Source organism: Coregonus clupeaformis, unplaced genomic scaffold, assembly GCF_020615455.1.
Source record: "Coregonus clupeaformis isolate EN_2021a unplaced genomic scaffold, ASM2061545v1 scaf1926, whole genome shotgun sequence".
Classification (NCBI taxonomy): Eukaryota; Metazoa; Chordata; class Actinopteri; order Salmoniformes; family Salmonidae; genus Coregonus; species Coregonus clupeaformis.
This window is the reverse complement of record NW_025535380.1, coordinates 53,152-75,000: the sequence shown is the minus strand read 5'-3', so window position 1 is coordinate 75,000 and position 21,849 is coordinate 53,152. Positions and strand designations below refer to the sequence as shown.

Genomic DNA, 21,849 nt, shown 5'->3' with positions numbered 1-21,849 from the left:
CAACCTGACAGAACTTGAGAGGATCTGCAGAGAAGAATGGTAGAAACTCCCCAAATACAGGTGTGCCAAGCTTGTAGCGTCATACCCAAGAAGACTCGAGACTGTAATCGCTGCCAAAGGTGCTTCAACAAAGTGCTGAGTAAAGGGTCTGAGTACTTAAGTAAATGTGATATTTCATAAATTTATTATTTATTTTTTAAACAATTTTCTAAAAACCTGTTTTTGCATTGTCATTATGGGGTATTGTGTGTAGATTGATGAGGGAAAAAAACGATTTAATCAATTTTAGAACAAGGCTGTAACTTAACAAAATGTGGAAAAAGTCAAGGGGTCTGAATACTTTCCAAATGCACTGTAGGTTAGTATTGTGGAGTAACTACAATGTTGTTGATCCATCCTCAGTTTTCTCCTATCACAGTATTGACTGTGTGTATTGATACACCATCCAAAATGTAATTAATAAATTCACCATACTCAAAGATATATTTAATGTCAGCTTTTTAATTTGTACCCATCTACCATTAGGAGCCCTTCTTTGCGAGGCGTTGGAAAACCTCCCTGGTCTTTGGAAAACCTCCCTGGTCTTTGGAAAACCTCCCTGGTCTTTGGAAAACCTCCCTGGTCTTTGGAAAACCTCCCTGGTCTTTGTGGTTGAAGCTGTGTTTGAAATGCACTGCTTGACTGAGGGACCTTCCAGATAGTTGTATGTGTGGGGTACAGAGATGAGGTAGTCATTCAAAAATCATGTTAAACACCATTATTGCACACATTGTCCAAGACATTTCAGATTTTAATGCATTTTATTCTAAAAACATAATTCATAACATAAGTGTGTCTTGTCCCTCAACAGCAGGTTACACTGTGTCTTGTCCCTCAACAGCAGGTTACACTGTGTCTTGTCCCTCAACAGCAGGTTACACTGTGTCTTGTCCCTCAACAGCAGGTTACACTGTGTCTTGTCCCTCAACAGTAGGTTACACTGTGTCTTGTCCCTCAACAGTAGGTTACACTGTGTCCCTCAACAGCAGGTTACACTGTGTCTCTCAACAGCAGGTTACACTGTGTCTTGTCTCTCAACAGCAGGTTACACTGTGTCCCTCAACAGTAGGTTACACTGTGTCTTGTCCCTCAACAGTAGGTTACACTGTGTCCCTCAACAGCAGGTTACACTGTGTCTCTCAACAGCAGGTTACACTGTGTCTCTCAACAGCAGGTTACACTGTGTCTCTCAACAGTAGGTTACACTGTGTCTCTCAACAGCAGGTTACACTGTGTTTTGTCCCTCAACAGCAGGTTACACTGTGTCCCTCAACAGTAGGTTACACTGTGTCTTGTCCCTCAACAGTAGGTTACACTGTGTCTTGTCCCTCAACAGTAGGTTACACTGTGTCTTGTCCCTCAACAGTAGGTTACACTGTGTCTTGTCCCTCAACAGTAGGTTACACTGTGTCTTGTCCCTCAACAGTAGGTTACACTGTGTCCCTCAACAGCAGGTTACACTGTGTCTCTCAACAGCAGGTTACACTGTGTCTCTCAACAGCAGGTTACACTGTGTCTCTCAACAGTAGGTTACACTGTGTCTCTCAACAGCAGGTTACACTGTGTCTTGTCTCTCAACAGCAGGTTACACTGTGTCTCTCAACAGCAGGTTACACTGTGTCCCTCAACAGTAGGTTACACTGTGTCTCTCAACAGCAGGTTACACTGTGTTTTGTCCCTCAACAGCAGGTTACACTGTGTCCCTCAACAGCAGGTTACACTGTGTTTTGTCCCTCAACAGCAGGTTACACTGTGTCCCTCAACAGTAGGTTACACTGTGTCTTGTCCCTCAACAGCAGGTTACACTGTGTCTCTCAACAGCAGGTTACACTGTGTCTCTCAACAGCAGGTTACACTGTGTCTCTCAACAGTAGGTTACACTGTGTCTTGTCCCTCAACAGCAGGTTACACTGTGTCTCTCAACAGCAGGTTACACTGTGTCCCTCAACAGTAGGTTACACTGTGTCTCTCAACAGCAGGTTACACTGTGTCTCTCAACAGCAGGTTACACTGTGTCTCTCAACAGCAGGTTACACTGTGTCTCTCAACAGTAGGTTACACTGTGTCTCTCAACAGCAGGTTACACTGTGTCCCTCAACAGCAGGTTACACTGTGTCTCTCAACAGCAGGTTACACTGTGTCCCTCAACAGCAGGTTACACTGTGTCTTGTCCCTCAACAGCAGGTTACACTGTGTCTCTCAACAGCAGGTTACACTGTGTCCCTCAACAGTAGGTTACACTGTGTCTCTCAACAGCAGGTTACACTGTGTCTTGTCCCTCAACAGCAGGTTACACTGTGTCCCTCAACAGTAGGTTACACTGTGTCTCTCAACAGCAGGTTACACTGTGTCTTGTCCCTCAACAGTAGGTTACACTGTGTCTTGTCCCTCAACAGCAGGTTACACTGTGTCTCTCAACAGCAGGTTACACTGTGTCTTGTCCCTCAACAGTAGGTTACACTGTGTCTTGTCCCTCAACAGCAGGTTACACTGTGTCTTGTCCCTCAACAGTAGGTTACACTGTGTCTTGTCCCTCAACAGCAGGTTACACTGTGTCTTGTCCCTCAACAGCAGGTTACACTGTGTTTTGTCCCTCAACAGCAGGTTACACTGTGTCTTGTCCCTCAACAGTAGGTTACACTGTGTCTTGTCCCTCAACAGCAGGTTACACTGTGTCTTGTCCATCAACAGCAGGTTACACTGTGTCTTGTCCCTCAACAGCAGGTTACACTGTGTCTTGTCCATCAACAGCAGGTTACACTGTGTCTTGTCCATCAACAGCAGGTTACACTGTGTCTTGTCCCTCAACAGCAGGTTACACTGTGTCTTGTCCCTCAACAGCAGGTTACACTGTGTCTTGTCCCTCAACAGTAGGTTACACTGTGTCTCTCAACAGCAGGTTACACTGTGTCTCTCAACAGCAGGTTACACTGTGTCTTGTCCCTCAACAGTAGGTTACACTGTGTCTCTCAACAGCAGGTTACACTGTGTCTCTCAACAGCAGGTTACACTGTGTCTTGTCCCTCAACAGTAGGTTACACTGTGTCTCTCAACAGCAGGTTACACTGTGTCTTGTCCCTCAACAGCAGGTTACACTGTGTCTCTCAACAGCAGGTTACACTGTGTCTTGTCCCTCAACAGCAGGTTACACTGTGTCTTGTCCCTCAACAGTAGGTTACACTGTGTCTTGTCCCTCAACAGTAGGTTACACTGTGTCTTGTCCCTCAACAGCAGGTTACACTGTGTCTTGTCCCTCAACAGTAGGTTACACTGTGTCTTGTCTCTCAACAGCAGGTTACACTGTGTCTTGTCCCTCAACAGTAGGTTACACTGTGTCTCTCAACAGCAGGTTACACTGTGTCTTGTCCCTCAACAGCAGGTTACACTGTGTCTTGTCCCTCAACAGCAGGTTACACTGTGTCTTGTCTCTCAACAGCAGGTTACACTGTGTCTTGTCCCTCAACAGCAGGTTACACTGTGTCTTGTCCCTCAACAGTAGGTTACACTGTGTCTTGTCCCTCAACAGTAGGTTACACTGTGTCTTGTCCCTCAACAGCAGGTTACACTGTGTCTTGTCCCTCAACAGCAGGTTACACTGTGTCTTGTCCCTCAACAGTAGGTTACACTGTGTCTTGTCTCTCAACAGCAGGTTACACTGTCTTGTCCCTCAACAGCAGGTTACACTGTGTCTTGTCCCTCAACAGCAGGTTACACTGTGTCTTGTCCCTCAACAGCAGGTTACACTGTGTCTTGTCCCTCAACAGCAGGTTACAATGTGTCTTGTCCCTCAACAGCATGTTACACTGTGTCTCTCAACAGCAGGTTACACTGTGTCCCTCAACAGTAGGTTACACTGTGTCTTGTCCCTCAACAGCAGGTTACACTGTGTCTTGTCCCTCAACAGCAGGTTACACTGTGTCTTGTCCCTCAACAGTAGGTTACACTGTGTCTTGTCCCTCAACAGTAGGTTACACTGTGTCTTGTCCCTCAACAGCAGGTTACACTGTGTCTTGTCCATCAACAGCAGGTTACACTGTGTCTTGTCCCTCAACAGCAGGTTACACTGTGTCTTGTCCCTCAACAGCAGGTTACACTGTGTCTTGTCCCTCAACAGTAGGTTACACTGTGTCTTGTCCCTCAACAGCAGGTTACACTGTGTAGTGTCCCTCAACAGTAGGTTACACTGTGTATTGTCTCTCAACAGCAGGTTACACTGTGTCTTGTCCCTCAACAGCAGGTTACACTGTGTCTTGTCCCTCAACAGTAGGTTACACTGTGTCTTGTCCCTCAACAGCAGGTTACACTGTGTCTTGTCCCTCAACAGTAGGTTACACGGTGTCTCTCAACAGCAGGTTACACTGTGTCTCTCAACAGCAGGTTACACTGTGTCTTGTCTCTCAACAGCAGGTTACACTGTCTCTCAACAGCAGGTTACACTGTGTCTTGTCCCTCAACAGCAGGTTACACTGTGTCTTGTCCCTCAACAGCAGGTTACACTGTGTCTTGTCCCTCAACAGCAGGTTACACTGTGTCTTGTCCCTCAACAGCAGGTTACACTGTGTCTTGTCCCTCAACAGTAGGTTACACTGTCTTGTCCCTCAACAGCAGGTTACACTGTGTCTTGTCCCTCAACAGCAGGTTACACTGTGTCGTGTCCCTCAACAGCAGGTTACACTGTGTCTTGTCCCTCAACAGCAGGTTACACTGTGTCTTGTCCCTCAACAGCAGGTTACACTGTGTCTCTCAACAGTAGGTTACACTGTGTCTTGTCCCTCAACAGCAGGTTACACTGTGTCTTGTCCCTCAACAGTAGGTTACACTGTGTCTTGTCCCTCAACAGCAGGTTACACTGTGTCTTGTCCCTCAACAGCAGGTTACACTGTGTCCCCTCTTCTCTTGTTAAGGATATATTGACTCCTGTTAGAACTGCTGGAGATACAAACACAGGAAGCAGCCTTCTGACCACTTCCGGTTACTGTTTGTTTTGGCGTCCGAGTTCTAGGACACGCTGGACTCATGACAGATTCACCACTTTAAACATCAGGAAAGAAAAGCATTGGAATTCTATAGAATGTTGAAGTTCTATTCCCTTTTCTGGTTCAGAACGTGTTTTCTGTGAAGAAGAAGAAGACTTGTCCAGTCTTACCGTGTCAGCTCCTCCTGCAGCTGGGTGTGGTCAGGAGGGAAGAACTTCACCACAAACCGAAGGATGGTGTTCTTAGGGCCTGTGGGGAGAGAGAGAAGAGAGAGAGCATCATCTGACAACTACTGTAGGTAAAAAGGGTTAATCTCATAGTACTATATTCCACTAGTACTATAAAGGGTGGTCCTCTCAGTACTATAAAGGGTGGTCCTCTCAGTACTATAAAGGGTGGTCCTCTCAGTACTATAAAGGGTGGTCCTCTCAGTCCTATAAAGGGTGGTCCTCTCAGTCCTATAAAGGGTGGTCCTCTCAGTACTATAAAGGGTGGTCCTCTCAGAACTATAAAGGGTGGTCCTCTCAGTACTATAAAGGGTGGTCCTCTCAGTACTATAAAGGGTGGTCCTCTCAGTACTATAAAGGGTGGTCCTCTCAGTACTATAAAGGGTGGTCCTCTCAGTACTATAAAGGGTGGTCCTCTCAGTACTATAAAGGGTGGTCCTCTCAGTACTATAAAGGGTGGTCCTCTCAGTACTATAAAGGGTGGTCCTCTCAGTACTATAAAGGGTGGTCCTCTGTACTATAAAGGGTGGTCCTCTGTACTATAAAGGGTGGTCCTCAGTACTATAAAGGGTGGTCCTCTCAGTACTATAAAGGGTGGTCCTCTCAGTACTATAAAGGGTGGTCCTCTCAGTCCTATAAAGGGTGGTCCTCTCAGTCCTATAAAGGGTGGTCCTCTCAGTACTATAAAGGGTGGTCCTCTCAGAACTATAAAGGGTGGTCCTCTCAGTACTATAAAGGGTGGTCCTCTCAGTACTATAAAGGGTGGTCCTCTCAGTACTATAAAGGGTGGTCCTCTCAGTACTATAAAGGGTGGTCCTCTCAGTACTATAAAGGGTGGTCCTCTCAGTACTATAAAGGGTGGTCCTCTCAGTCCTATAAAGGGTGGTCCTCTCAGTACTATAAAGGGTGGTCCTCTCAGTACTATAAAGGGTGGTCCTCTCAGTCCTATAAATGGTGGTCCTCTCAGTACTATAAAGGGTGGTCCCTCAGTACTATAAAGGGTGGTCCTCTCAGTACTATAAAGGGTGGTCCTCTCAGTACTATAAAGGGGTGGTCCTCTCAGTACTATATTCCACTAGTACTATAAAGGGTGGTCCTCTCAGTACTATATTCCACTAGTACTATAAAGGGTGGTCCCTCTCAGTACTATATTCCACTAGTACTATAAAGGGTGGTCCTCTCAGTACTATATTCCACTAGTACTATAAAGGGTGGTCCTCTCAGTACTATAAAGGGTGGTCCTCTCAGTACTATAAAGGGTGGTCCTCTCAGTACTATAAAGGGTGGTCCTCTGTACTATAAAGGGTGGTCCTCTCAGTACTATATTCCACTAGTACTATAAAGGGTGGTCCTCTCAGCACTATAAAGGGTGGTCCTCTCAGTACTATAAAGGGTGGTCCTCTCAGTACTATAAAGGGTGGTCCTCTCAGTACTATAAAGGGTGGTCCTCTCAGTACTATAAAGGGTGGTCCCTCTCAGTACTATAAAGGGTGGTCCTCTCAGTACTATAAAGGGTGGTCCTCTCAGTCCTATAAAGGGTGGTCCTCTCAGTCCTATAAAGGGTGGTCCTCTCAGTCCTATAAAGGGTGGTCCTCTCAGTCCTATAAAGGGTGGTCCTCTCAGTACTATAAAGGGTGGTCCTCTCAGAACTATAAAGGGTGGTCCTCTCAGTACTATAAAGGGTGGTCCTCTCAGTACTATAAAGGGTGGTCCTCTCAGTACTATAAAGGGTGGTCCTCTCAGTACTATAAAGGGTGGTCCTCTCAGTACTATAAAGGGTGGTCCTCTCAGTACTATAAAGGGTGGTCCTCTCAGTACTATAAAGGGTGGTCCTCTCAGTACTATAAAGGGTGGTCCTCTCAGTCCTATAAAGGGTGGTCCTCTCAGTCCTATAAAGGGTGGTCCTCTCAGTACTATAAAGGGTGGTCCTCTCAGTACTATAAAGGGTGGTCCTCTCAGTACTATAAAGGGTGGTCCTCTCAGTACTATAAAGGGTGGTCCTCTCAGTACTATAAAGGGTGGTCCTCTCAGTACTATATTCCACTAGTACTATAAAGGGTGGTCCTCTCAGTACTATATTCCACTAGTACTATAAAGGGTGGTCCTCTCAGTACTATATTCCACTAGTACTATAAAGGGTGGTCCTCTCAGTACTATATTCCACTAGTACTATAAAGGGTGGTCCTCTCAGTACTATAAAGGGTGGTCCTCTCAGTACTATAAAGGGTGGTCCTCTCAGTACTATATTCCACTAGTACTATAAAGGGTGGTCCTCTCAGTACTATATTCCACTAGTACTATAAAGGGTGGTCCTCTCAGCACTATAAAGGGTGGTCCTCTCAGTACTATAAAGGGTGGTCCTCTCAGTACTATAAAGGGTGGTCCTCTCAGTACTATAAAGGGTGGTCCTCTCAGTACTATAAAGGGTGGTCCTCTCAGTACTATAAAGGGTGGTCCTCTCAGTACTATAAAGGGTGGTCCTCTGTACTATAAAGGGTGGTCCTCTCAGTACTATAAAGGGTGGTCCTCTCAGTACTATAAAGGGTGGTCCTCTCAGTACTATAAAGGGTAGTCCTCTCAGTCCTATAAAGGGTGGTCCTCTCAGTACTATAAAGGGTGGTCCTCTCAGTCCTATAAAGGGTGGTCCTCTCAGTACTATAAAGGGTGGTCCTCTCAGTACTATAAAGGGTGGTCCTCTCAGTACTATAAAGGGTGGTCCTCTCAGTACTATAAAGGGTGGTCCTCTCAGTACTATAAAGGGTGGTCCTCTCAGTACTATAAAGGGTGGTCCTCTCAGTACTATAAAGGGTGGTCCTCTCAGTACTATAAAGGGTGGTCCTCTCAGTCCTATAAAGGGTGGTCCTCTCAGTACTATACAGGGTGGTCCTCTCAGTACTATAAAGTGTGGTCCTCTCAGTACTATAAAGGGTGGTCCTCTCAGTACTATAAAGGGTGGTCCTCTCAGTACTATAAAGGGTGGTCCTCTCAGCACTATAAAGGGTGGTCCTCAGTACTATAAAGGGTGGTCCTCTCAGTACTATAAAGGGTGGTCCTCTCAGTACTATAAAGGGTGGTCCTCTCAGTACTATAAAGGGTGGTCCTCTCAGTACTATAAAGGGTGGTCCTCTCAGTACTATAAAGGGTGGTCCTCTCAGTACTATAAAGGGTGGTCCTCTCAGTACTATAAAGGGTGGTCCTCTCAGTACTAGAAAGGGTGGTCCTCTCAGTACTATAAAGGGTGGTCCTCTCAGTAATATAAAGGGTGGTCCTCTCAGTACTATAAAGGGTGGTCCTCTCAGTACTATAAAGGGTGGTCCTCTCAGTACTATAAAGGGTGGTCCTCTCAGTACTATAAAGGGTGGTCCTCTCAGTACTATAAAGGGTGGTCCTCTCAGTACTATAAAGGGTGGTCCTCTCAGTACTATAAAGGGTGGTCCTCTCAGTCCTATAAAGGGTGGTCCTCTCAGTCCTATAAAGGGTGGTCGTCTCAGTCCTATAAAGGGTGGTCCTCTCAGTACTATAAAGGGTGGTCCTCTCAGTACTATAAAGGGTGGTCGTCTCAGTACTATAAAGGGTGGTCCTCTCAGTACTCACGTTTGATCTGTTTCAGGGTGGGCTTCAGCAGGTCTAACCACACCTACAGGAACAACACAAACAACAATACGCTTTAGAAATACTTTATTAACACTTCAGAAACCTTTAGAAACAGAACCACAGAATAGCAGAACTAGAGCCTGCCTCTAACACAGCTGAGACTGGATGGCTCTTCGTGTGTGTGTGTGTTATAAAGAACACAGTGCTGCTGTCTGACCATCATCCTCCTGGGGTTAATTAGTTAGTTATAAAGAACACAGTGCTGCTGTCTGACCATCATCCTCATGGGGTTAATTAGTTAGTTATAAAGAACACAGTGCTGCAGTCTCACCATCATCCTCCTGGGGTTAATTAGTTAGTTATAAAGAACACAGTGCTGCTGTCTGACCATCATCCTCCTGGGGTTAATTCGTTAGTTATAAAGAACACAGTGCTGCCGTCTGACCATCATCCTCCTGGGGTTAATTAGTTAGTTATAAAGAACACAGTGCTGCCGTCTGACCATCATCCTCCTGGGGTTAATTAGTTAGTTATAAAGAACACAGTGCTGCCGTCTCACCATCATCCTCCTGGGGTTAATTAGTTAGTTATAAAGAACACAGTGCTGCTGTCTCACCATCATCCTCCTGGGGTTAATTAGTTAGTTATAAAGAACACAGTGCTGCCGTCTGACCATCATCCTCCTGGGGTTAATTAGTTAGTTATAAAGAACACAGTGCTGCCGTCTGACCATCATCCTCCTGGGGTTAATTAGTTAGTTATAAAGAACACAGTGCTGCCGTCTGACCATCATCCTCCTGGGGTTAATTAGTTAGTTATAAAGAACACAGTGCTGCTGTCTCACCATCATCCTCCTGGGGTTAATTAGTTCGTTATAAAGAACACAGTGCTGCCGTCTCACCATCATCCTCCTGGGGTTAATTAGTTAGTTATAAAGAACACAGTGCTGCCGTCTCACCATCATCCTCCTGGGGTTAATTAGTTAGTTATAAAGAACACAGTGCTGCCGTCTGACCATCATCCTCCTGGGGTTAATTAGTTAGTTATAAAGAACACAGTGCTGCTGTCTGACCATCATCCTCCTGGGGTTAATTAGTTAGTTATAAAGAACACAGTGCTGCTGTCTGACCATCATCCTCCTGGGGTTAATTAGTTAGTTATAAAGAACACAGTGCTGCTGTCTGACCATCATCCTCCTGGGGTTAATTAGTTAGTTATAAAGAACACAGTGCTGCCGTCTCACCATCATCCTCCTGGGGTTAATTAGTTAGTTATAAAGAACACAGTGCTGCAGTCTCACCATCATCCTCCTGGGGTTAATTAGTTAGTTATAAAGAACACAGTGCTGCTGTCTGACCATCATCCTCCTGGGGTTAATTAGTTAGTTATAAAGAACACAGTGCTGCTGTCTGACCATCATCCTCCTGGGGTTAATTAGTTAGTTATAAAGAACACAGTGCTGCCGTCTCACCATCATCCTCCTGGGGTTAATTAGTTAGTTATAAAGAAGCACAGTGCTGCCGTCCTGACCATCATCCTCCTGGGGTTAATTAGTTAGTTATAAAGAACACAGTGCTGCCGTCTGACCATCATCCTCCTGGGGTTAATTAGTTAGTTATAAAGAACACAGTGCTGCCGTCTGACCATCATCCTCCTGGGGTTAATTAGTTAGTTATAAAGAACACAGTGCTGCCGTCTGACCATCATCCTCCTGGGGTTAATTAGTTAGTTATAAAGAACACAGTGCTGCTGTCTGACCATCATCCTCCTGGGGTTAATTAGTTAGTTATAAAGAACACAGTGCTGCAGTCTGACCATCATCCTCCTGGGGTTAATTAGTTAGTTATAAAGAACACAGTGCTGCAGTCTGACCATCATCCTCCTGGGGTTAATTAGTTAGTTATAAAGAACACAGTGCTGCCGTCTCACCATCATCCTCCTGGGGTTAATTAGTTAGTTATAAAGAACACAGTGCTGCCGTCTCACCATCATCCTCCTGGGGTTAATTAGTTAGTTATAAAGAACACAGTGCTGCCGTCTGACCATCATCCTCCTGGGGTTAATTAGTTAGTTATAAAGAACACAGTGCTGCAGTCTGACCATCATCCTCCTGGGGTTAATTAGTTAGTTATAAAGAACACAGTGCTGCTGTCTCACCATCATCCTCCTGGGGTTAATTAGTTAGTTATAAAGAACACAGTGCTGCCGTCTGACCATCATCCTCCTGGGGTTAATTAGTTAGTTATAAAGAACACAGTGCTGCCGTCTGACCATCATCCTCCTGGGGTTAATTAGTTAGTTATAAAGAACACAGTGCTGCCGTCTGACCATCATCCTCCTGGGGTTAATTAGTTAGTTATAAAGAACACAGTGCTGCTGTCTGACCATCATCCTCCTGGGGTTAATTAGTTAGTTATAAAGAACACAGTGCTGCCGTCTGACCATCATCCTCCTGGGGTTAATTAGTTAGTTATAAAGAACAGAGTGCTGCTGTCTGACCATCATCCTCCTGGGGTTAATTAGTTAGTTATAAAGAACACAGTGCTGCCGTCTCACCATCATCCTCCTGGGGTTAATTAGTTAGTTATAAAGAACACAGTGCTGCCGTCTGACCATCATCCTCCTGGGGTTAATTAGTTAGTTATAAAGAACACAGTGCTGCAGTCTGACCATCATCCTCCTGGGGTTAATTAGTTAGTTATAAAGAACACAGTGCTGCAGTCTGACCATCATCCTCCTGGGGTTAATTAGTTAGTTATAAAGAACACAGTGCTGCCGTCTCACCATCATCCTCCTGGGGTTAATTAGTTAGTTATAAAGAACACAGTGCTGCCGTCTCACCATCATCCTCCTGGGGTTAATTAGTTAGTTATAAAGAACACAGTGCTGCCGTCTGACCATCATCCTCCTGGGGTTAATTAGTTAGTTATAAAGAACACAGTGCTGCTGTCTGACCATCATCCTCCTGGGGTTAATTAGTTAGTTATAAAGAACACAGTGCTGCTGTCTGACCATCATCCTCCTGGGGTTAATTAGTTAGTTATAAAGAACACAGTGCTGCCGTCTGACCATCATCCTCCTGGGGTTAATTAGTTAGTTATAAAGAACACAGTGCTGCTGTCTGACCATCATCCTCCTGGGGTTAATTAGTTAGTTATAAAGAACACAGTGCTGCCGTCTGACCATCATCCTCCTGGGGTTAATTAGTTAGTTATAAAGAACACAGTGCTGCTGTCTGACCATCATCCTCCTGGGGTTAATTAGTTAGTTATAAAGAACACAGTGCTGCTGTCTGACCATCATCCTCCTGGGGTTAATTAGTTAGTTATAAAGAACACAGTGCTGCTGTCTGACCATCATCCTCCTGGGGTTAATTAGTTAGTTATAAAGAACACAGTGCTGCCGTCTGACCATCATCCTCCTGGGGTTAATTAGTTAGTTATAAAGAACACAGTGCTGCCGTCTGACCATCATCCTCCTGGGGTTAATTAGTTAGTTATAAAGAACACAGTGCTGCCGTCTGACCATCATCCTCCTGGGGTTAATTAGTTAGTTATAAAGAACACAGTGCTGCTGTCTGACCATCATCCTCCTGGGGTTAATTAGTTAGTTATAAAGAACACTGTGCTGCCGTCTGACCATCATCCTCCTGGGGTTAATTAGTTAGTTATAAAGAACACAGTGCTGCCGCCTGACCATCATCCTCCTGGGGTTAATTAGTTAGTTATAAAGAACACAGTGCTGCCGTCTGACCATCATCCTCCTGGGGTTAATTAGTTAGTTATAAAGAACACAGTGCTGCTGTCTGACCATCATCCTCCTGGGGTTAATTAGTTAGTTATAAAGAACACAGTGCTGCTGTCTGACCATCATCCTCCTGGGGTTAATTAGTTAGTTATAAAGAACACAGTGCTGCTGTCTCACCATCATCCTCCTGGGGTTAATTAGTTAGTTATAAAGAACACAGTGCTGCTGTCTGACCATCATCCTCCTGGGGTTAATTAGTTAGTTATAAAGAACACAGTGCTGCTGTCTCACCATCATCCTCCTGGGGTTAATTAGTTAGTTATAAAGAACACAGTGCTGCCGTCTGACCATCATCCTCCTGGGGTTAATTAGTTAGTTATAAAGAACACAGTGCTGCCGTCTCACCATCATCCTCCTGGGGTTCTGGTACTGTAGCCCAAAGTAGTCTCCTTCAGACAGGTTCAGATGGACACACACCAGGTCAAACAGAGCCTTGGCCGGGGCACGTTGCTGTGGAAAGACAGAATAGAACAGAAGACATCAGGTTACAGACAGAACAGACACCAGGTTACAGACAGAACAGACACCAGGTTACAGACAGAACACACACCAGGTTACAGACAGAACAGACACTAGGTTACAGACACCAGGTTACAGACAGAACAGACACCAGGTTACAGACAGAACAGACACCAGGTTACAGACACCAGGTTACAGACAGAACAGACACCAGGTTACAGACAGAACAGACACCAGGTTACAGACAGAACAGACACCAGGTTACAGACACCAGGTTACAGACAGAACATACATCAGGTTACAGACAGAACAGACACCAGGTTACAGACAGAACAGACACCAGGTTACAGACAGAACAGACACCAGGTTACAGACACCAGGTTACAGACAGAACAGACACCAGGTTACAGACAGAACAGACACCAGGTTACAGACAGAACAGACACCAGGTTACAGACAGAACAGACACCAGGTTACAGACAGAACAGACACCAGGTTACAGACAGAACAGACACCAGGTTACAGACAGAACAGACACCAGGTTACAGACACCAGGTTACAGACCGAAGACACCAGGTTACAGACAGAACAGACACCAGGTTACAGACAGAACAGACACCAGGTTACAGACAGAACAGACACCAGGTTACAGACAGAACAGACACCAGGTTACAGACAGAACAGACACCAGGTTACAGACACCAGGTTACAGACACCAGGTTACAGACACCAGGTTACAGACAGAACAGACACCAGGTTACAGACACCAGGTTACAGACAGAACAGACACCAGGTTACAGACACCGGGTTACAGACAGAACAGACACCAGGTTACAGACAGAACAGACACCAGGTTACAGACAGAACACACACCAGGTTAGACAGAACAGACACCAGGTTACAGACAGAACACACACCAGGTTACAGACAGAACAGACACCAGGTTACAGACAGAACACACACCAGGTTACAGACAGAACAGACACCAGGTTACAGACACCAGGTTACAGACACCAGGTTACAGACAGAACAGACACCAGGTTACAGACACCAGGTTACAGACAGAACAGACACCAGGTTACAGACACCAGGTTACAGACAGAACAGACACCAGGTTACAGACACCGGGTTACAGACAGAACAGACACCAGGTTACAGACAGAACAGACACCAGGTTACAGACAGAACAGACACCAGGTTACAGACAGAACAGACACCAGGTTACAGACAGAACAGACACCAGGTTACAGACACCAGGTTACAGACACCAGGTTACAGACAGAACAGACACCAGGTTACAGACAGAACAGACACCAGGTTACAGACAGAACACACACCAGGTTACAGACAGAACACACACCAGGTTAGACAGAACAGACACCAGGTTACAGACAGAACACACACCAGGTTACAGACAGAACAGACACCAGGTTACAGACAGAACAGACACCAGGTTAGACAGAACAGACACCAGGTTAGACAGAACAGACACCAGGTCAAACAGGGCCTGTGGCTATGGCTCCATCCAATAAATATAGAGCTGAAGGCAGGTTAAGTTCCAATGTCCACACTAGCCTCCACCTAGAGACCACCATCCAATACATATAGAGCCAATCACAGTGCTGTGAGAGAAAACAACCTCTCGCTAATTGGCTGTTCCTTCTCCTCAGCTGGAGTTAATGGATGGCAGAGCCACAGTCTACAGCTTCTATCCAGGCTGTAGAAGTTAGTGTGTTGTTAGCAGAGCTACAGTCTACAGCTTCTATCCAGGCTGTAGAAGTTAGTGTGTTGTTAGCAGAGCTACAGTCTACAGCTTCTATCCAGGCTGTAGAAGTTAGTGTGTTGTTAGCAGAGCTACAGTCTACAGCTTCTATCCAGGCTGTAGAAGTTAGTGTGTTGTTAGCAGAGCTACAGTCTACAGCTTCTATCCAGGCTGTAGAAGTTAGTGTGTTGTTAGCAGAGCCACAGTCTACAGCTTCTATCCAGGCTGTAGAAGTTAGTGTGTTGTTAGCAGAGCCACAGTCTACAGCTTCTATCCAGGCTGTAGAAGTTAGTGTGTTGTTAGCAGAGCCACAGTCTACAGCTTCTATCCAGGCTGTAGAAGTTAGTGTGTTGTTAGCAGAGCCACAGTCTACAGCTTCTATCCAGGCTGTAGAAGTTAGTGTGTTGTTAGCAGAGCTACAGTCTACAGCTTCTATCCAGGCTGTAGAAGTTAGTGTGTTGTTAGCAGAGCTACAGTCTACAGCTTCTATCCAGGCTGTAGAAGTTAGTGTGTTGTTAGCAGAGCTACAGTCTACAGCTTCTATCCAGGCTGTAGAAGTTAGTGTGTTGTTAGCAGAGCTACAGTCTACAGCTTCTATCCAGGCTGTAGAAGTTAGTGTGTTGTTAGCAGAGCTACAGTCTACAGCTTCTATCCAGGCTGTAGAAGTTAGTGTGTTGTTAGCAGAGCTACAGTCTACAGCTTCTATCCAGGCTGTAGAAGTTAGTGTGTTGTTAGCAGGGCTACAGTCTACAGCTTCTATCCAGGCTGTAGAAGTTAGTGTGTTGTTAGCAGAGCTACAGTCTACAGCTTCTATCCAGGCTGTAGAAGTTAGTGTGTTGTTAGCAGAGCTACAGTCTACAGCTTCTATCCAGGCTGTAGAAGTTAGTGTGTTGTTAGCAGAGCTACAGTCTACAGCAGGGTTCTTCAATTCCGGTCCTGGAGGATAATTCATCTGTTAATAGAGCATCAAATCCTCACCTTCTCCTCTCTCTCTGTCAGCAACAGAGACCTCAGTTTGTCCCAGATACAGCAGCTGCCACGAGGCCCTGACTGTTCCCCGTTGTCCTGAATGAACCCAGATACAGAAGCTGCCATGAGGCCCTGACTGTTCCCCGTTGTCCTGAATGAACCCAGATACAGAAGCTGCCACGAGGCCCTGACTGTTCCCCATTGTCCTGAATGAACCCAGATACAGAAGCTGCCATGAGGCCCTGACTGTTCCCCGTTGTCCTGAATGAACCCAGATACAGAAGCTGCCACGAGGCCCTGACTGTTCCCCGTTGTCTTGAATGAACCCAGATACAGAAGCTGCCATGAGGCCCTGACTGTTCCCCATTGTCCTGAATGAACCCAGATACAGAAGCTGCCATGAGGCCCTGACTGTTCCCCATTGTCCTGAATGAACCCAGATACAGAAGCTGCCATGAGGCCCTGACTGTTCCCCGTTGTCCTGAATGAACCCAGATACAGAAGCTGCCATGAGGCCCTGACTGTTCCCCGTTGTCCTGAATGAACCCAGATACAGAAGCTGCCACGAGGCCCTGACTGTTCCCCGTTGTCCTGAATGAACCCAGATACAGAAGCTGCCATGAGGCCCTGACTGTTCCCCGTTGTCCTGAATGAACCCAGATACAGAAGCTGCCATGAGGCCCTGACTGTTCCCCGTTGTCTTGAATGAACCCAGATACAGAAGCTGCCATGAGGCCCTGACTGTTCCCGACCTCCAGACCCTACACACCAGACCTCCAGACCTCCAGACCTCCAGACCCTACACATACCAACATTACAGCAGCACCAGACCTCCAGACCTCCAGACCCTACACATACCAACATTATAGCTCCACGAGGTGAGATCTTGCATGGAGCCCCAGGCCGAGGGAGATTGACAGTTATTTTGTGTTTCTTCCATTTGCGAATAATCCCACCAACTGTTGTCACCTTCTCACCAAGCTGCTTGGCGATGGTCTTGTAGCCCATTCCAGCCTTGTGTAGGTCTACAATCTTGTCCCTGACATCCTTGGAGAGCTCTTTGGTCTTGGCCATGGTGGAGAGTTTGGAATCTGATTGATTGATTGCTTCTGTGGACAGGTGTCTTTTATACAGGTAACAAACTGAGATTAGGAGCACTCCCTTTAAGAGTGTGCTCCTAATCTCAGCTCGTTACCTGTATAAAAGACACCTGGGAGCCAGAAATCTTTCTGATTGAGAGGGGGTCAAATACTTATTTCCCTCATTAAAATGCAAATCAATTTATAACATTTTTGACATGCGTTTTTCTGGATTTTTTCGTTCTTATTCTGTCTCTCACTGTTCAAATAAACCTACCATAATTTCTTTGTCAGTGGGCAAACGTACAGCAGGGGATCAAATACTTTTTCCCCCTCACTGTACACCCACCTAGTACCGGGTCGGACCCTCCTTTGCCTCGAGAACAGCCTGAATTTGTTGGGGCATGGAAACTTTGCTCAATTGGCATCAAAATATTCCCCACATCATTACACCAACGCCACCAGCCTGTACCGTTGACAGAGATAAATGACTACAATGTACATCTGTATAGCAAGCCACGGCCACATGACTCACTGTCTGTAGGGGTGGTGTACCTAATAATCTGGCCACTCAGTGTATATTATAGAACGTGACTCACTGTCTGTAGGGGTGGTGTACCTAATAATCTGGCCACTCAGTGTATATTATAGAACGTGACTGTCTGTCTGTAGGGGTGGTGTACCTAATAATCTGGCCACTCAGTGTATATTATAGAACGTGACTCACTGTCTGTAGGGGTGGTGTACCTAATAATCTGGCCACTCAGTGTATATTATAGAACATGACTGTCTGTCTGTAGGGGTGGTGTACCTAATAATCTGGCCACTCAGTGTATATTATAGAACATGACTGTCTGTCTGTAGGGGTGGTGTACCTAATAATAATATCATAGAACATGGTTCCAACATCCATCCATCCACCAGTACATTAATCAGCACCGCTCCCACAAGAGGCAATGGAAAAATAGTTAATCTTGGACCTAATAGGACTCAGCCAAGAGAATGGGAAGGATCTATCCTCCAGTGTTAAAGCATTGATGCCAGAGCTAATAGGACTCAGCCAAGAGAATGGGGAAGGATCTATCCTCCAGTGTTAAAGCATTGATGCCAGAGCTAATGGGGACTCAGCCAAGAGAATGGGAAGGGATCTATCCTCCAGTGTTAAAGCATTGGTGCCAGAGCCTGGGAACTACAGACATCGTCCAAAGCATTGGTTCCTGTACTCACTGATACGTGGAAGACCTCCGTGACGTCGTCCAGCAGCTGCACCCGGATAGAGACCTGTCGTCCTGGGGCCGTGGTTCGGGGCCGCTGGCCTGGTTCCAGGGTAGACACCCCAAAACTCTCTGGGGCCCCCAGCCTCTGGGCCGCCAGCGCGCTGTCCACCGGATCCACCATGGTGTCTCAGATCAGTTCCTCAGTCAGCAGTCAGCCTCTCTACTACACTCACACACCTGAGGACAGACAGAGAGACACGTACATGATCCACTCTGAAGACAAGGACACATATCTGAACAGGGAGGCTCAGAGACTGACCTCCAGAAATGTATTGTGGGGGTATCTTAAGAACAGCGATTCTCAACTGGTGGGTTGTGACCCAGATTTGGGTCGCGGGAGGTTTTGAAATGGGTCATGGGTGATATATTTATTTATTTGTTTTAATAATTTGAAATGAAAATAATACTCCAGTCTGAATTTAAATGATAATGAATTTACATTTTTTTATAATTTAATCTCTGAACAATATTTCTTCAATCCCAGTATTTTCCATATTGAGCTATTAGCAGCTATTTGGGCTGATTTTGTCTCAAACCAGGGAGTTTATTAACATTCTTCATCAAGAATATTGGCAAAATGTTATTATTGACAAGGAAAGAGGTGGGAATGTTGTTCCCTTGTCATATACAGTGGGGAAAAAAAGTATTTAGTCAGCCACCAATTGTGCAAGTTCTCCCACTTAAAAATATGAGAGAGGCCTGTAATTTTCATCATAGGTACACGTCAACTATGACAGACAAATTGAGAAAAAAAATCCAGAAAATCACATTGTAGGATTTTTAATGAATTTATTTGCAAATTATGGTGGAAAATAAGTATTTGGTCAACTACAAACAAGCAAGATTTCTGGCTCTCACAGACCTGTAACTTCTTCTTTAAGAGGCTCCTCTGTCCTCCACTCGTTACCCTGTATTAATGGCACCTGTTTGAACTTGTTATCAGTATAAAAGACACCTGTTCACAACCTCAAACAGTCACACTCCAAACTCCACTATGGCCAAGACCAAAGAGCTGTCAAAGGACACCAGAAACAAAATTGTAGACCTGCACCAGGCTGGGAAGACTGAATCTGCAATAGGTAAGCAGCTTGGTTTGAAGAAATCAACTGTGGGAGCAATTATTAGGAAATGGAAGACATACAAGACCACTGATAATCTCCCTCGATCTGGGGCTCCACGCAAGATCTCACCCCGTGGGGTCAAAATGATCACAAGAACGGTGAGCAAAAATCCCAGAACCACACAGGGGGACCTAGTGAATGACCTGCAGAGAGCTGGGACCAAAGTAACAAAGCGTACCATCAGTAACACACTACACCGCCAGGGACTCAAATCTTGCAGTGCCAGACGTGTCCCCCTGCTTAAGCCAGGCCCGTCTGAAGTTTGCTAGAGTGCATTTGGATGATCCAGAAGAGGATTGGGAGAATGTCATATGGTCAGATGAAACCAAAATAGAACTTTTTGATAAAAAATCTACTCGTCGTGTTTGGAGGACAAAGAATGCTGAGTTGCATCCAAAGAACGCCATACCTACTGTGAAGCATGGGGGTGGAAACATCATGCTTTGGGGCTGTTTTTTCTGCAAAGGGACCAGGACGACTGATCCGTGTAAAGGAAAGAATGAATGGGGCCATGTAGCGTGAGATTATGAGTGAAAACCTCCTTCCATCAGCAAGGGCATTGAAGATGAAACGTGGCTGGGTCTTTCAGCATGACAATTATCCCAAACACACCGCCCGGGCAACGAAGGAGTGGCTTCTTAAGAAGCATTTCAAGGTCCTGGAGTGGCCTAGCCAGTCTCCAGATCTCAACCCCCATAGAAAATCTTTGGAGGGAGTTGAAAGTCCGTGTTGCCCAGCGACAGCCCCAAAACATCACTGCTCTAGAGGAGATCTGCATGGAGGAATGGGCCAAAATACCAGCAACAGTGTGTGAAAACCTTGTGAAGACTTACAGAAAACGTTTGACCTGTGGCATTGCCAAAAAGGGTATATAACAAAGTATTGAGAAACTTTTGTTATTGACCAAATACTTATTTTCCACCATAATTTGCAAATAAATTCATAAAAAATCCTACAATGTGATTTTCTGGAAAAAAAAATCTCATTTTGTCTGTCATAGTTGACGTGTACCTATGATGAAAATTACAGGCCTCTCTCATCTTTTTAAGTGGGAGAACTTGCACAATTGGTGGCTGACTAAATACTTTTTTTCCCCACTGTAATTGCTACATTTAATATCAATATAGCATCGAAAATAGTTTTCCAGATTGTATTTCGCCGATTCTTTTTCGCGATGCAAATATTGGGTCACGACTGAGACAACCTGGTTCAATTTGGGTCCTGTGGCAAAAACCAGTTGAGAACCACCGCTTTAGAGGACAGAGTATTGTCTTTGATACTAACAAGCTAGACATGTTGTTTTGTCCATCTAATTCTCTTGCTGCAGCTTTTTTAGTTCCAGTATTTCCATTGATGTTTCAGCAGGCAAGCAGCCCTCCCAGCCGGAGTGGACAGAGACGGGGAACAGAGAGCCAGCCGGAGTGGACAGAGACGGTGAACAGAGAGCCAGCCGGAGTGGACAGAGACGGTGAACAGAGAGCCAGCCGGAGTGGACAGAGACGGGGAACAGAGAGCCAGCCGGAGTGGACAGAGACGGGGAACAGAGAGCCAGCCGGAGTGGACAGAGACGGGGAACAGAGAGCCAGCCGGAGTGGACAGAGACGGGGAACAGAGAGCCAGCCGGGTGGACAGAGACGGGGAACAGAGAGCCAGCCGGAGTGGACAGAGACGGGGAACAGAGAGCCAGCCGGAGTGGACAGAGACGGGGAACAGAGAGCCAGCCGGAGTGGACAGAGACGGGGAACAGAGAGCCAGCCGGAGTGGACAGAGACGGGGAACAGAGAGCCAGCCGGAGTGGACAGAGACGGGGAACAGAGAGCCAGCCGGAGTGGACAGAGACAGGGAACAGAGAGCCAGCCGGAGTGGACAGAGACGGGGAACAGAGAGCCAGCCGGAGTGGACAGAGACGGTAAACAGAGAGCCAGCCGGAGTGGACAGAGACGGTGAACAGAGAGCCAGCCGGAGCAGCAAGGACATGCAGAACAGACGCAGGTTGCCATGGGAATAGAAGTATTCAGCCCAAAAAAGGACAGATAATTACTGTGTGAACCAGGCCAGATCCTGTCTGCCTGTAACCGTATGAACCAGGCCAGATCCTGTCTGCCTGTAACCGTATGAACCAGGCCAGATCCTGTCTGCCTGTAACAGTATGAACCAGGCCAGATCCTGTCTGCCTGTAACAGTGTGAACCAGGCCAGATCCTGTCTGCCTGTAACAGTATGAACCAGGCCAGATCCTGTCTGCCTGTAACAGTATGAACCAGGCCAGATCCTGTCTGCCTGTAACAGTATGAACCAGGCCAGATCCTGTCTGCCTGTAACAGTATGAACCAGGCCAGATCCTGTCTGCCTGTAACAGTATGAACCGGGCCAGATCCTGTCTGCCTGTAACAGTGTGAACCGGGCCAGATCCTGTCTGCCTGTAACAGTATGAACCGGGCCAGATCCTGTCTGCCTGTAACAGTGTGAACCGGGCCAGATCCTGTCTGCCTGTAACAGTGTGAACCGGGCCAGATCCTGTCTGCCTGTAACAGTGTGAA

At 46.2% G+C, this 21,849-nt stretch overlaps 1 protein-coding gene across 1 annotated transcript in view; it reads right to left on the bottom strand.

Annotated features, from left to right (window-relative positions):
* The window catches only part of LOC121561350 (FERM, ARHGEF and pleckstrin domain-containing protein 1-like), a gene marked incomplete at its 3' end in the record, with an annotated part of 65,308 nt that overhangs the window by 13,979 nt on the left and 29,480 nt on the right, over positions 1–21,849 (bottom strand). Inside the window, exons 2-5 of the mRNA XM_045218949.1 lie at positions 18,140–18,366; positions 12,989–13,093; positions 8,837–8,879; positions 5,186–5,264 (exon numbers count right to left, since the gene is read on the bottom strand). Coding sequence (XP_045074884.1) covers positions 5,186–5,264; positions 8,837–8,879; positions 12,989–13,093; positions 18,140–18,310 — 398 coding nt within the window. The remainder of the gene's footprint in view (positions 1–5,185; positions 5,265–8,836; positions 8,880–12,988; positions 13,094–18,139; positions 18,367–21,849) is intronic.